The sequence below is a fragment of the Tachysurus fulvidraco genome, chromosome 5, assembly GCF_022655615.1.
Source record: "Tachysurus fulvidraco isolate hzauxx_2018 chromosome 5, HZAU_PFXX_2.0, whole genome shotgun sequence".
NCBI lineage: Eukaryota > Metazoa > Chordata > Actinopteri > Siluriformes > Bagridae > Tachysurus > Tachysurus fulvidraco.
This window is the reverse complement of record NC_062522.1, coordinates 11517121-11534227: the sequence shown is the minus strand read 5'-3', so window position 1 is coordinate 11534227 and position 17107 is coordinate 11517121. Positions and strand designations below refer to the sequence as shown.

General features: G+C 36.5%; 1 protein-coding gene across 7 annotated transcripts in view; it reads left to right on the top strand.

Moving 5' to 3' along the window:
• The window catches only part of dlg1a (discs large MAGUK scaffold protein 1a), a 115103-nt gene that overhangs the window by 74041 nt on the left and 23955 nt on the right, over nucleotides 1-17107 (top strand). For all 7 annotated transcript variants that reach the window (XM_027146842.2, XM_027146841.2, XM_027146845.2 and 4 more), the window contains 8 exons: nucleotides 2639-2689; nucleotides 4281-4405; nucleotides 4790-4959; nucleotides 5242-5378; nucleotides 5541-5685; nucleotides 9340-9466; nucleotides 12657-12813; nucleotides 12915-13017. In XM_027146842.2, the coding sequence (XP_027002643.1) occupies nucleotides 2639-2689; nucleotides 4281-4405; nucleotides 4790-4959; nucleotides 5242-5378; nucleotides 5541-5685; nucleotides 9340-9466; nucleotides 12657-12813; nucleotides 12915-13017 (1015 nt within the window). The remainder of the gene's footprint in view (nucleotides 1-2638; nucleotides 2690-4280; nucleotides 4406-4789; nucleotides 4960-5241; nucleotides 5379-5540; nucleotides 5686-9339; nucleotides 9467-12656; nucleotides 12814-12914; nucleotides 13018-17107) is intronic.

Here is a 17107-nt window from a genome sequence, read left to right as displayed (position 1 = left end):
AAAAGACCCACTGTGTTTTCTGTGTTTGCTGTTGTTGTCCTTCATGAAAAGCAAGTGCAGCACTGTGGAGACTAGCATTAGCCAGATCGCATAGCACTGCATCTTTATACATTTCAAGACAGAAGGATGTCTTCTTTTTCAAATTACTTTGGAGTGAGTAATCTCACTAAATAAGATCTAGCTGGGAATGTTTTATTTGCCATCACTTTTAGTTTTTAGTATTTTTAAGCATCGGCGTATTTGATTCATTGTATGATTACTAGCAGCCACATGATACTGACCAGAGAAATATTAGCATTAGCTTTACTGGCTGTATCACTCTAGCCACACTAGAATGACGCACGGATGCTGAAACGACCCTAACAATCATCACCACAGTACAATACATTGACCTAGTAATTTTCTCCCGAATTTTCTTTCCTATCCTACAATAAGCTGAGGTTTATCCGGTAATAATTTTACAGCTCATGTTAACAGGCCCGGGGAGGATTCCTTTAATATGAAACAGGATTATTGATGGATGCTAATGTCTAAGTTGTTTCCTATTCTAATTCTTTGCCTGGAAGAAATTTTCCCTAAATTGTCTGCAGTGTGTGAATGGGTGTGATGTGTGTGCCCTGTGATGGACTGGCACTACTGGGATGTGCACCACATCCCCTGTGATCCTGTATAGGATAATAGATACAGAAAAAGCATTTATTTCATTGAATAGTAAATAATACTTGGGGGGGGGGGTGATGTTCCAGTGAACTGCTTTTGTTAATAATGTACTATTAGTATAAAATCAAAGGTTAGCTTACATATGACACTAAATTAAACCGATGATGCAAATACCAGCACTCCATACTGTATGTACTCTCATACTGGTATCTCTGGAATTAGTGGAATGTCTCATGAAAAAAGTAGTGGTCTATTGAAAGATTGTACTGGACACTGTAAAGATACTGGACATAAATGTACAGTATATTGTTGGGGGGTGCATACAATTCAAAGAATTCTTATTATTTTGTGCTGGTTGTGAGTTTTCCCAGCACAAAATAATAAGAATATTTCAATAAGAGTATTTCAAGTTAAATATGATAAATATTTATGTTGCAATGGTCTACATAATAAATTTTATATTTACTAACTAAATACTGTATAACATTCGAACAGTGCAAATTTAAGAACACAACTGTAACTTCTAAGCACCTGAAAGGTACATCTTACTAAACATTGGACTAGTACTTATACTGTTGTTTACATTGGAATAGAATTTATCTTAGATATTTCATATTGAGAAAACTATTTACCACCCATAAACTAATACGATGGCTACATGATAGAAGAGAGATGTTCAAAATGTTCTTCTCTTTTTTTTGGTAATTTTTAAGTAATTAAAACATTCACACAAAGTTTTTGTCATGGCCCAAAACTTTAGGATAGATCCCTAGAAAAGTTTAAAGGCTTAAGAAATATCTAATTATGCTGATATGATTTATTGTCTAGGGGTTTAGTATCGACTGTGTATTGGCAAAAAAATGCAGGTATGGAACAGGGTCAATGAGGACGTTTCTCTCTCTCTCTCTCTCTCTCTCTCTCTCTCTCTCTCTCTCTCTCTCTCTCTCTCTCTCTCTCTCTCTCTCTCTCTCTCTCTCTCTCTCTCTCTCTCTGTGCTTGGCAGCATCACTGATGATGAAGGCTGTTTTGTATGATGAAGAAAGTTAGAAAAGCATTTAGCCTTTAAAAGGGCCATTTGGGAGCTTAAAACCCAGTCTGTGAGATCACAAAAATAACATGTTACATATCCAGCACTTTTTAGGGCTTTAATCTCATTTATCATGTTGTATTTTTATTTTCAGAAACATCTTATATGACTCAATCTGGGCTAAATGAATGATTTGTTTTCGTAATGCAGAATGTCTGTTCTGTGCAATGCTTCCTTTGTATCTGTATGCGTCAGTCACTGCTGTATTTATTGAGTACAATATAGGATTCTCTCTCTCTCTCTCTCTCTCTCTCTCTCTCTCTCTCTCTCTCTCTCTCTCTCTCTCTCTCTCTCTCTCTCTCTCATTGTATATGAGGATTTCCTCTATATTTTACAGTAGTGTTTCCCAGTCCAATCCTTGAGGACACGAGCTCTACATTTCTCTCTGTATCAGCTTATGGACAAAGTGTTTAAGAACATTACCTGTTATACAGTAGCTATGACTGGAGCATAGAGTTAAAACACTTTGGTTTAGTAGGTAAGAGCTGTTTAGGAGATTCAGTCTTTGCCTGCAGACAGGCTCTGGGAAGTGAAACAGTTCTCATGTGGCTTGTGGGTGGTCTTGTATTCATGCTGATGCTGATGCTGATGCTGATGCTGGCTCACTGGTTGTTTCCCACTGGAAGCTCTCAAGCATGAAGAATATTCTATTTTAAGCAGCAGGTTAAGCAGAATACATTGTTTTTTTTTTCTTGTTAAATTTCTTATGTAATAGTAAGCTCAGACTCGTTCACTTAAACATATGGCAGTGTAACTAGTCTCTCTATTGTGGATTTTATGTGCCGACTTCACATTAAATTACATTTGCACGGTACCAACACTTTTGTGTCCCCTTGAAGGCTTCTCTGAAATGTTTGCTGCTGAAACTTTTCATATGTATTTGTCTTGCAGGTAAATGGAACAGAAGCTGATTATGAATATGAAGAAATTATGCTCGAACGAGTAAGTGCTGTGTAGTTTACTCTCCTTTATTTTCTACTACTTTATTCTACTGCATCCAGAAATGTTAAGTTATAATACTTTTCCATGTAGACCTTTTGCTAAAGACACTTTAGAGTTAAACATGAGATGACAATACCCAAAAGAAATGATATGAGACATGATTATATTGACATGAGACAGTAATGCAGATGAATATGTTATTTTAATCTTTAAATTTTAATCTTTTAAATCACTGTCAGACATTATTAATACATTATCAGATCAATCATTTTTGTATGTCTTCATCCCTCTGAAATTAATTTCTGGTTACACCAGTGCCAGAACAACACACAACATGATTGATGTGAGCATGACTTACATCAAGTACAGCACATAGGACTCGATAGATGCAGGGAGTGTGGATTGAAAGAAAGAAGTGGGTGGGGCAGGAAAGAAAGAAAGAAAGAAAGAAAGAAAGAAAGAAAGAAAGAAAGAAAGAAAGAAAGAAAGAAAGAAAGAAAGAAAGAAAGAAAGAAAGAAAGAAAGGAAGAAAGAAAGAAAGAAAGAAAGAAAGAAAGAAAGAAAGAAAGAAAGAAAGAAAGAAAGAAAGAAAGAAAGAAAGAAAGAAAGAAAGAAAGAAAGAAAGAAAGAAATAGGGGGGCAAGAAAGAACGAATACACATCAAATCAAATGGAAGGAATGGATTGAGAGACAAAGGCAGACAGAGAGCAGCCAAAGAACAGCAACAAACAATGGCATGTCATATTAATAGTTTTTGGATGTTGTGGAACTTACATGAAACATGTTAGTTCATGGCATTACTCTTTTTTTCTCATTTCTTTTTAAAAGGGAATAAAACTGTTTTTTCAGTAAATACTGTAAATACTGTTTTTTTTATGCATTTTTTTATGCTTATGTTATCAAGACACTGAAATGCTCAAAGTCCATTGCTGTCCATATCAACAACTATACACAATATACACTTATGTATGTATACATGCTGATTCCGTATATCTATCTTGTGTCTTGTTGCTGTGGTCAGTCTTATCATGGTGTGTGACCTGTTACATGAACCTGTCCTCCACAACCTCACCTTTGACTTATCCTCACCCAGTTTTAGATTATATGGATAAATCACCATACAAGTGCCTGGGAAAAATCTGTTACTATAGAAACGACATATTAGATTGAGCACATTAATATAATACTGTGACAATGAGATGTTTTGTTGTCATGTTGTTACACAAAAAAACATTCAATGCTTGAGAATTCAACAATGCATCAGTATAATGGCTTTATAATGGCTTTGTGTTTGTATGCTAAAATTCAAATTCTCTAATGTATACTATACAGTCTGAGTTAACTTCTAAACTGTCTGCACTGTTGCCTCCATAATTAAAGTCACAAGTCAGGTCAATTTAGTTTAGGAAAAAGTAACACTGATTTAGATCAGTTTAACAACTACATGCTGTTTATAACAACACTTAATACAGTTAGAAGTTTAAACCACTGATTCGTTAATGTTGTTAAGGTCAAGTCTGTTATATTGTGTCATCTCTAGAATTGTATTGCAGTGTTTATGCTCAGCTTTACTCTTTTTCTTCCTCTCCAGGGGAACTCTGGTCTGGGTTTCAGTATTGCAGGCGGCACTGATAATCCACACATCGGTGAAGATCCAAGCATTTTTATCACTAAGATTATCCCGGGTGGAGCTGCTGCTCAGGATGGCAGGCTCAGGTCAGGCAGCATATCTGGACTTGCACACACTACACCTTCTGTATATTATCATACAGTATGACTTTTTGTTTTGTTCTTTGTTTTAATATATATCTTTTCAGGTGTACAGGGTTGCTCAGCATTTCTGGGGAAGTAGGAGAGATGTGACAATCTTTCTGTGGGTTTGTGCAGGATTGGTCAAACTTTATGTAGAAGCCAGCACAATTGGTCAAGGATGTAGGTGCAGGTGCAAGTGGGATTTGATACAGGGACAGGAGGGATTGGTCCAACTTCATGCAGGAGCAGACTCGGGATTGGTCAGCCCCGCTGTGGGATCAGCCGAGATTGGTCAAAATGCTTACCAGATTGTTTACCCTTGCATCTCCTTGTCCTCATCTTTTACAGGGTAAATGACTGCATCCTGCGAGTAAACGATGTAAACGTAAGAGATGTCACTCACAGTAGAGCCGTGGAGGCGCTGAAGGAGGCAGGCTGTATCGTCAGACTATATGTCCGAAGAAGAAAGCCTAGCTCTGAGAAAATCGTGGACTTAAAGCTTGTCAAAGGTCCCAAAGGTAAAACCCCAATTTATTTCAATTGTATAATCAACTTGTGTTAGGGAATAAGACTCTCGTACTTATGCAATTCATTTGCACTGTGCATACTGTCAATCTAATGATGGGCATCTTTTTTCTGAAATGAGATTTTTCACAAATTATTCTTGTAACTATTCTTTCACCTTTCTGGGCTTATTGCATGCCGTCAATTTCACGCCATAAGTGTCATGGTGGTAAAAAAACAAATACGCATGGATCATAATCAAAAATCAAAATGTAATACATATTATCGATCCTCAGGTTTAGGCTTCAGTATAGCTGGTGGAGTGGGAAACCAGCACATTCCTGGAGACAACAGTATCTACGTCACTAAAGTCATCGAGGGAGGAGCTGCCCACAAAGACGGACGACTCCAGATTGGGGATAAACTTGTCGCTGTAAGTTTGTTATAACTGTTCCAGTCCCAGTTTCTTCATATAATCATATCTACATAATCATATCTAATCACTAAGTTTGGATCACTTTAACCCATATAATCATATTAAAAGATTTAGTTGTACCTGTTTGAAGAACCTGTGTACTGTATGTGTTGGATGCAGGTAAATGTTGTTTGCCTTGAAGAGGTGACTCATGAGGATGCTGTGGCAGCCTTGAAAAACACGAGTGATGTAGTCTTCTTAAAAGTGGCAAAACCCACCAGTGTGTTCATGAATGACAGCTATGCTCCCCCTGACGTCACCAACTGTGAGTGTGTTCACACACGCCTTAACATTTCTGTAACCCCATCTTCAGAATGTCCAACATACGCCCTTGTGTTTTATGCAAGACACATCACCTAAACCAACTAGAAAACAAAGCAATTCTACAACCTGTCAGATCCTTGAGCCTGCCGTAGAAGTGTGAATTCTACAGATTGGTCATTTCTAGATTGCTGTCTTGTATCAAAGCAGCATGATGATGAAGTGATGCTCTGGATTTTTCGCACAGAACATGGCACTTGTGACTAATCTCAAAAGCTACTAATACTAATTCAGCTTCATCAGACATGAAGTCACTGCTTGAATTATATATATGAAAGCCGCTTCTCGTGTCATCTCAGTCGTCATGTTGTACAGGTTCATTGCCTTATGTATGGTATAAAACATAGCAGAGTGTGCTGTTTTAGGAAAATAATAAAAATAGAGTGTTGTGATGCAAATTGGAGGGGAAATTAATTATTGTCCAGTAACAACATTGGGTATTTTAACAGTTCTTTATTTATTAAAGAAGGAAACATTCTAATTGTCACATGTGGAAAATTTTTTTCCTGTTATAACATCGATAAACAGTCGCACCTTTATGCTCCTTTAGCCTCTTTTTTATATTTCTCTTGAGCTCTTGTGCTGCTTGTTACAGTATCTTACAGAGAAACTACTTCCCTCCATCTAATGGATTCAAGTAAACACATTAATATAAAATTGTGCTATGCTGTTGTTGTTAAAATTAATCCACACCTTCTGACCAATCAGAATCAAGGTTTTATCAGCGCTGTGGTCTAGGTTTGTTATAAATAATATCCAGTTCATCACCTGAATGATTCTTTGCATTGTGCTCAGGGGCAACTAATCCATTCCGCTGGCTATTTCAGGACGATGGTGTTAAAATAAAAATGGCCTAGCCAAGCACTGGAAGTGCTCCAGTTCCCCAGGGCTCACCCTCGCTTCTAAGCCAGCCAAAATCATCGTTGTGCAGCGTTTTATTCTGAATGCCTGCAGAATTGATTTACACTATTACAAAGAGTGCTGAGTGATGGTGATCGATTATACAGCACCTCACTGGTGTTTGACCATTAGCATAGGCCTAAACTCACATTCCATCGTTAAAGCTTAAAGGCATGAAGAGCAACATTTTATTTAATCAGGAGGAGGAGAAATCAACCCCAACACATTGGCAGCCACTAGGGTTGCAAAGGGGCAGAAAGTTTCCGGTAAATTTCCAGAAACTTTCCACAGGAACTTAATCTGGGGAATTTTGGAAATATTTGAAATTGGAAACGTTACGGGAATTTATGGAAATTTACAGGAATTTACATTAATTTATGGGAATTTATGGAAATTATATGGAAATATAGAGAAATTTATATAAACTATATCATATACAAGCATAAATAAACATTTTGTTTGGTCATAAGCAGACATTTATGCAAGGTAATACACATTTTAAAAATGACGTCTTGACTCATTTAATTGTAAGTAGAACTTTAATTAATTCTTTCACTGAGTAACACAAAAGCAGAATAAACATTATTATGCTTGTAATAAACATCATAATCTTGTATAATTTTAATAAACATTTTCCCAATGATTGCTGTAAAATGAAAGCATTCCTCACCCTTGCCCTTCTAAAAAAGTCTCAATCAAAATGTAAAATGAAGCATTTTTTCTCAAGTGAGTGTGTGGGGGAGGGTCATAAAATTATCTGTGCATGTGGTAACACTCCTAATTTACTGCTTATTAAGAGTTAGTAAGGTAGTTATTAAGTTTAGGTATTGGGTACAATTAAGAATGTAGAATAAAGTAATGCAGAATAAGGCATTAATATGTGCTTAATGAGTACTAATAAATAGCCAATATTCATGCTAATAAGCAACTAGTTAAATGACCCTAAAATAAAAAAGTATTACTGTGCATGTTATGGAAGAATGTAAGTACATGCAGGGGGTTTGGCCACAATGGCTCTCCAGTAAGCAGTGTGCTGTGTGCAAGTGACTGAGGAATGCAGGGTACAACTTCAACTTAAATTACATTAAATCTTGTTGTTTTAAACAAAATTATGCTGCAAGATATTTTTAACTATATTTAAGTTCCTTGTTATAGGCAACTCTGCATTTTTTTTTTAAATTCCCAGTTTATTCCCATATATTCCCGTTAATTCCCATATATTCCCATTAATTCCCATGGAAAGTTTCCAGCCTTGAAAATTCATGGAATTTTGCAACCCTAGCAGCCACACCCTAACTGATCTGATCTAAAGTAAAGAGTCAGTACGATGATTGTGGTGAGAAAAGCAGAAGATAACTGTCTATGTCACTCTTCTGACAAAGCATGACGTTTCTTCCAGTTAACAGTGCCAAGCTTCTTGGAAAGCTTAAAGGATTTTATTTTGGCTTTAGTGTTTTAGTGTCATTGATACTATCCAATCACATTTTAGCCCATCTCTCTCGGGAGTGATGCTGTCCCTTTACTTGAGCAGTTTTATGAGGACTTAAGAGAATGGGTTTGCTCTTGTATTTTCAGCTTGTTCACAGTGTGTTACATTTCACTGCAGGAATAAACACTGAGAGCATTCTGTAAGCATTTACTTTTTTGCTTGCAAAAAAGCTATAAAATATTTTTTTTAGTTATTTTGTGTCCTTGGAAGACAGACTTTGACCCTGACTTGACTTGATTTATAGGGCAACACATTTTAATATATTGAGGGAATAATATAATACTATGTATTGTAAGACATACCAAGCAGAACAATGCATAAAATCATGCAGGTACAAGTTAGGAGCTTCAGTTTTTTAGTTATCTCTCACATTAAACATCGGATTGGGAAACATTGTGATCTCTGTTACTTTAAACACGGCCTCCCTGAAATACTTTGTTAATGAGAGAAATCGGAGGATAATAATCAGACCTGTCTGAGCTGACCAGAAGCTACAACAGCAGAGGATCACATCAGGCTCCACTTCTGTCAGAGAACAAGAATCGGAGGCTGTCATGGTCACAGATTCACCCAAACTGGAGAGAGTTTTTCATTTTGTTTATAATTCTGTGCCCATGATTCCTGTTCCTGTCAAACTAAGATCGGTTCCTGATGTGGTTTTGTGCAAGCTGAGATGCTTTTCTTTTCACCATGATTGCAAAGAGTGAACATTTAAAGTATTATATTCTTCTTGGCTCCTTAAGTCAATCTGGCCATTTTCCTGACCTCTCTTATACTGCAAATAAGGCAAAACTGTCGCTCACTCAGTGTAATTTGATTTTTGCACCATTCTGTGATAACTCTAGAGACTGTTGTATATAGAATTCTTAGGAGATATGAAATTCCAGCTATTCTGGCTCCAACGTTCCTGCCATCATTGGAGTCACAGAGCAAATGCTTTTGCTTCATTCTGGTGTTTAATGTGAACAGTAACATAACCTGTGTTCTGTACCTGTACTATGTTTTGCACTGTACTACTGCCATGTGATTGGCTGATTAGGTAAATCATCAGGTGTACAGGTGTTCCTACTAAAATGTGTACAGCTTAGATTCTAGCTTGTTGTTGTTTTTTTTCTTTCGATTTAATCAAATAGCCATGTTAGCAAGATAGCTGAGGTGATCTCCGAGTTTACATTTAAAAAGTGGATTAATGCTTTAAATATGTTTCAGCTTATTCCCAGCACATGGAGAATCATATCAGCTCCCCAAGTTATCTGAGCCAGCCCACAACCCCAGCCACACCTTCACGCTTCTCTCCCATCTCCAGAGGCTTGCTGGGAGACGACGATATCACAAGGTGCCTCTCTTTATGTTATATGAGTTGCTCTTGTCTTGCCTCTCAGCTTTAACTTATGCATGTTATGCTTGCTCTTTCACTGTGAATTTATTGAAATGACCCCCGGTGATTCAAGTTTAACTCGACACGGCTCGTAAAATGTGTTCCTTCTGCCCTTCAGCTGTGACTTGGGTGCTACAGTACGTAGCAAGTCATCCTTTCTTTCTATGCTCACTCTCTGTCTCTTTCTCTTTATCCTTCTTTTTCACACACTCTTTTTCCATCTTTCTTTTTCTGTCCATCAGTCTTTATCTGCTTCCTCTCTGTCAGGCGTTTTTTAATCGTTACAGATATCTAGCGACTATAGGGCGTGAAGATGCCAGTATTTCTCTTTCTGTGTCAGAATGAAGCTGTCCAAGGTCATTAGTGCTCTCAGTGTGCACTTTATCAATGTCTAGTGGACCTCATTGCTCTCTGTTGCACACTGGTGTAGTGTATTTAAACAGCCATACATACATATTTTACAAACAGTATCCTTTACTACAAATTAGCCATGAAAACGGTTTACTAGCAGAAACATTAGCTGTTTACTATACAGTAAGGTTCATTCTTTGTACTGACTGTAATACAGATTCATTATAAAACACATTATTCCCCAATAACAGTTGCATATTTCTAGACATTTTTATACAAAGACATATAATTGAATGTAAATTTTATTGTTAATGCAGTTAACAACAACAACCAATACTTTTTGGTTTTGTCATGTCTCTATGTCCAAGATGTTGCTTTCTAAAAAATCTATCATAAGATTAACAAAGTAGCCAGGTATTAAATACATTAAATTCAGTTTTTGTATGAACATTTAATTTTAATATACCTGCCCTGAAATATATATATTCATGTCATCCTACATGGTCTGCTAATGCACATTCTACCCTGTTAGACAAAATGATAATTAAATTTAAGATATGTTCAGGGTCATTCATTTTTAATTTTGTAGAAATCTTGGCTACCTAATTCCACTCTGTTAGGCCTGTGCTGGATAAAAAGGTGAAATAATTATGTTCATACATTATGCTCATAAATTCATTTATATTCATTTACAGCGGGTGATACCGATTTATGTTAAGTGCTTTATGGTAAAGGCAATTAAGTTTTTAAAAATGTATGAAGTCCATAAGGCACTGCATATGAGGAATGAATCATGAGTAAAGCACAAGGAATTTTGCAGGCTTTAGCAGGTACTAAAGAACTGAGGGATTGTGTTATCTTTGGGTAATGACTAATTTATTGTAAAGAATGAATCATAGATTCATTAGGAGTTTACATATATCTACACCAAAACCAGCAGATTCAGAGCCAGATCCCCCCCCCCCCCCCCCCCACAATAAACTTACTGAACTCTACACTAGACCACTAGGAACCTGCTGTCTCACTAATATGTCACTGTCTATAATAACAATTCACATCTTTTTCTACCAATTAGAATTGTATATAACTATACATTCATTGCTTACCCTAGGTTACATCTGTATATTATCTGTATATTTCTTGGTTATTCATACATTGTACACAATGCACACATTTGCAAAGACATATTTTTGCGACATGTACTGTCAATACAACTGCCACATTTTCCTATTTTCACACACTATTCTTATGCACTTATTACCTGTCATAACTGTCAGTAAATATGCTGACAGATTTATCTGCACTTGTTCCATTGCACATCTATCTATCTATCTATCTATCTATCTATCTATCTATCTATCTATCTATCTATCTATCTATCTATCTATCTATCTATCTATCTATCTATCTATCCATGTCTATCTATCTATCTATCTATCTATCTATCTATCTATCTATCTATCTATCTATCTATCTATCTATCTGTCTGTCTGTCTGTCTGTCTGTCTGTCTGTCTGTCTGTCTGTCTATCTATCTATCTATCTATCTATCTATCTATCTATCTATCTATCTATCTATCTATCTATCTATCTACAGCAGTATTCACATGTGAGGATTGCATGAGAATATAGACCTCTTTATGATCTTGAATTTGAGTGCAGCCTATTACTTTATAGTGTACAGTGTACTATGCATGCCATTTTATAAAGAATTTTTTCATATGAGCTGCTAATCAGCATGGCCACAGATGGCTGAGCTGTGTTTGTTCTGGTGATGGTAGGGGGGTTGGGGACGGGTTCATATCAAACACACTGCTTTACCATCCTTAATCCACTTTAATGGAGGGATTTGTTATCGGAAACGTGCCGTCATCAAATATGTCACTTATTTAAATTAAACTAGAAAAAAAACATTGAGTGCACTACATAAGACCAGACAGTACATGAAATTTAACTCCTTTGAACTCCGAGACTTGTTACACCATTAAGGTATGTTATGTAAGGACATCCATTCAATTCTTTGCACTTCTGTTTATGGAGATTATTTTCATGGTGGATTTTTGAAGTGAACATGTTAGAAGGAGAATAAGGAGAAATCATGTGGTTGTACTGCCATCTAGAGGCTCAGGGGGAACAATTCTCCTTTAGGCTCTTAATTTAGTTATTTATCTAGTTCTTACATAAACATTTGTGTTTCTGGTTAATTGTAGGTTATTTAATTAAGGGGAAAGGGCAAAATATTTCTTTATGTACTCCAGTTATGTCTCGTTAAAGCTGAATGGCTGTTTATTTTATGTCATGAATGCTCAGCAGAGGGAGACATAAATTGTCAGAACACAAACAACCACATGTTTGTTGCATCAGAATACATTTATAAGGCAACGGCTGTTTTCACCTGTGTGCATTATTATTACTTATAGTAATAGCTACATACACACACATTTACATACACTCCAACCAGACATGTTTGTTCATGCAGACAAGCTAATAATAATGTAAATAGTTGATTTGACTGTTTACAGCTTTGATATACTGCCACAATAACAGCATTATACACAAAGTATTCAAATAATTGGAAACCTTCCCCAGACTGTATTGTTACAGTTTCACAAAGCGAGGTCTATAACATAGTGTCAGGATAGATTGTACGAACGCAGCACAGAGCACTGACCTCACAAATGATCTTGGTCCTACAGTACATAGAACCACACATACATTTGGTTTTAATCACGCATGCTGACATGTGGCACTTGTTTAATAACCGTAACCCTGTCCATCTTGCTGTCTCGTCTTACCAGGGAGCCTCGGAAGGTGATGCTACACCGCGGCTCTACGGGGCTTGGATTCAACATTGTGGGTGGAGAGGATGGAGAGGGCATCTTCATCTCCTTTATCCTGGCTGGAGGACCTGCTGATCTCTGTGGAGAACTGAGGAAGGGAGACCGCATCATCTCTGTAAGAAGCATAGAGAGACAATTATATCAGCCACTATTACAAGTATCTTTTTGTGTCATGTCCTCATTAACAATGCGTGTGTGTGTATGTGTGTGTTGCAGGTGAATGGAGTGGATCTTCGCACTGCTACTCATGAGCAGGCTGCTGCTGCTTTAAAGAATGCTGGTCAGACTGTCACCTTAGTGGCTCAGTACAGACCAGAGGGTGAATATAATATGTTTTAACTCCAGAAATATTCTTAAAGTTTCCCTTTAAGAAATGAGCAAACATTGTTATGTGAAATGTAATTTGTGAAATGTAATTAATGTAAAATGAAATTCTTTTTCAGGTACAAATGCTAATTTTATTGATTACTTACACACCCACACACAGTATGACATGTGGTGCAATGCTTTTTACGACTGTCCATGACATAAAAATAGAATAAAAACTAAATTTGCAATAAAAATAGAGTTTACCTTTACAGGTAGGAAAGAGAAAATATAGATAATATACAACAATATAGAGACCGATCAATGGCAGAAACAGTATGACTGTAGTAAAGTGGAGATGTGTGCAGTTGTTTGTGCAATATATATTGCTGTGCAAAATCACATTGAGGTCCTGATTATTCATTAAACCAAAAATAGTTTTCTCTCAGAAACACCTTAGCTGTTAGCAGCTTCAAACAATAGATAAAATAATGACACTACAATTTTTTTAAAAGGCTTTTGTATCGTTCTCAGTCTTCAGGGAGTTCCTTTTGCATTTGATTTTTTTTTCTTAATATATACATACATGTAAGATTCATTTGCCTTCATAAATACAGGGGAAACCAAAGAGTTTTACCACAGAAACATAGGTGGATGGGGTCCAGCAAATCATAAAATGGACACAAAAAATGACAAAGCATTTGTGGACACCATTAAACTTGATCATCACATAAAGTTCTACCAGTTTGGAACCTTTAACGTTTGCGGACGTACACCGTAAATGTCAGGGATCGAACTTGGATCTCCAAGGTAGGCTGACTGCCCGCAGTAGAGAATCAGACCCAAATGCAGGATTCCAGTGCATACATAGTTTTATTAATAAAGACATGAACCAAACTTAAACTTGTCAAACAAAATCTAAACATAGCAACAATTCACAAAGAACTATAGCAACATTAACCTGGTAAACACAACGACAATCACATCGCTGTGACAAAGACAATAACTCACAGAAAACAAGACAAGCATATATATATATATATATATATATATATATATATATATATATATATATATATATATATATATATAGACAAACTAATCAAGTTGAACAAGTAACAGGTGAAATGGTGGACACATTTTCCAGGTAAGAGCGTTGCACCGCTCACATAGCTATTGTATCATGGGTGATGAGAAGACACCTGCCAGCCCCCTAGTGGTCTGGCCAAGAACCGCCCAAGCTCCTGACAGAACTGTTACAAATCATATGTCCTCCATGAGGAGATTACATTATTTATTATTATCATTAGTATGTTTAAAATGAAAAACTGCTTATGAAAAGCAAAATAAAAGCCGCCAACCCCAGAATCCAAACCCAAATGCGAAGATTCCAAAATAAACAGGGAATTTATTTTAAAACAACAAAACTACAACACATAACATGCATGAAACCAATAACTAAAAACACAGGAAACAAAACCAGGAGACGAAAGCTGCAAAACCACACACAAGACAACAGGTATAAATAGGAAAACTAACCTCGCAGAGGCAGGAAGGAGGCAGGGCAAACCCATGAGCACAGAGCGAAAACAAAAAAACATGGCGCAATACACACAAACTGCTGGAACGTCCCCTAATGTCCCGGCAGATAATTGTCTAAGCAGGACCCCGACACCAAACCTCCTTTAAAATAGGATCGCCGGTGGCCATAACAAATCAACAGAAATGGCTGTATAAACATCTGAGTGACTGTTAACATTTATAGTCTGCAGATTCTATTAAAATCATGTAAAATAAGGATGTTAATAATTGATGTTAATCTTAATTATTCCCTTTTGGATAGTTTTCACCAAATGTACATTTTAGAAAGTGACACTTAGGAAATAAAAACTACAAAACTCTTGTCCTACAGTTTTCTGCAATTATTCAGCAGAAACATTGATCATTTTGAAGGTAAAGAAACAGAAAATGTATAGCAGCTACTAAAACAGGATATTCACCAAACATTCCTACTTGAATATTAATTCAAGCCATAAACAAATGGTCTCATGTTTAATTCTGGTTTTATCTTTACTTTAATTAAGTTTCAACGTACATCGCGATAAAACAGAGAAAAAGAAAATAATCGAGTGGAGGAAATGTAGTGATAGGGAATTGGTGACTAAAAGTAGAGGTATGTTGTATATGTATGCATTTAAGATTATCCCTTATAGAGTACATTGAGAATATAAAGATATAAACTGAATTTTTACCAAGTTACGTTTAGCTCTCTTCCTGACTGAAATGCATATTGACTGCAGATCACTAGGTAGGGTGTACATTGCATTATGTTGTACCCTGGGTAGCAGCAGTGGCTTGTCCATAGGAGCATATACTCTATATCAGCGATTCAAGACATCTTCAAAATGTCTCCATCATTCACATCTATTTATATTCTGTAAATTCACTTTGGTTGTCATTCTACATGTTGTGCAGCATTCTCCCTGCCCCATTTACAAATGGTACAAAATCTGAATTGGAATCTACAATAAATATTGTGGGAGGAATCACTTTTGCTCACACTTGCTCAATGAACATTTAGTTTACATGCAACACACCAGACACTCGTACATAATAACTTTCTGTGCTCTTCTACGTTAGATCGTTACTGTAGCTTTGCAGTCAAAGTTTTCAAGTTTCAAGTGTTCAAGTTTTGTTGAAGCTCAGCTGAGTTATGCTAAAAATTCAGTAGATAGTGTGGTAGCCTTTTTGGCATAATTTTGAGACTATGTTGTGTTTTCTCCTGTCCCACTTAATTCTAAATGAAGTGTTGGTATGGCTGAAATAATAACATTTATTCTCGTTGTAGATCGCTGATAGAAGTGTTTCCATGTTTGTTATAATTTTTGCTGATTTTGTTGTTGTTAAATCTTTTTGGTGCTGTGAATGCTATAAATGTTGCTGTGAAGGGTGTGCTAAATATTTGCACATAAACTATTTGTATTTAAGTCTTATCCTTGCTTCAGTGTATATTCTCACCTCAATACTGTAGCCTTAAACCCTTGAACTGCTGCTGTAATCATAAAAACTGTCTTGTGCTAATCCCAGGTATATTTCCCAATGCAATCATAATGAACATCATTTCAACACAATCAGTGCTGTGTGTCTTTGCTCTTCTGCACAGATACATCATACTGTAATGATTTCTAGGCACGGCCGGTTCTAGCCAATTATATTAAGTTGGGCTTGTACAAATAATAGGTGGGCAGTCACTCATAGTGGCCCCAACACCTAATCCAGTTCTCCCCATAATCAATATTTACAATTTTTTTCAGAGCCCTAACTCATTCACACACACTAAGGATGCTCTTGACATAATGGTGTTTTTATTTTTACAGTCAGTGGTTTCCCCTGTTGCTTCTGCACATGCCTGGACCTGGACTATTACTTTATATTCTTAAAAAAGATTGTTGTCAAGTTGTAACCACAGTGGATTAAAGTTATGAAACAAATACATTTAATGTCGGTTAAATTCTGAGCATTCATATTAATCAGAAACCTTTGTTACAATATACAGTCCCAAAAAAGCCAGATTGAATGTTTTTACAGATTGTTTCAGGCTCATTGTGATCTGAATGGTAAAGTGTGTTTATTTGTTAATTACAGAATGAAGTAGAAAGCTATTTCATGTATAGTATAATGTCCATTGATAGAGAAATGAAGAAGACAAAGTTTTGCTGCTGCTGATAGGAAAAAGAGATGTGCATTCATTTAGACAATCAAATTCAATAATGCTTTAAATGATAATAGTTTTGCAGTAACCTGGATGGTACCTGGAATTAGCAAAAAATAAGTGAGATTTGTCTATTTTTAGTCACGCTGTGAGCTCGATGGTTTGATTATAGTGGACACTGAGGACCAGGTGGCCGAGGATTGCTACGGCTCCATTTGGTGTTTATGTCGTGACTTGGATCAGATTCGTTTTTAAACCCTGGGAAGTGCTGAAGCCTTGCTTTAATGAAGAGATGCAGGCCTTGTGGAAGCCGTGTGTACGAGAATGCCACGGGTCACGTGGTGGTCCAGCAGAGCTTTGGCTAGAGACGTCCGCTGTGATCTAATTAAAG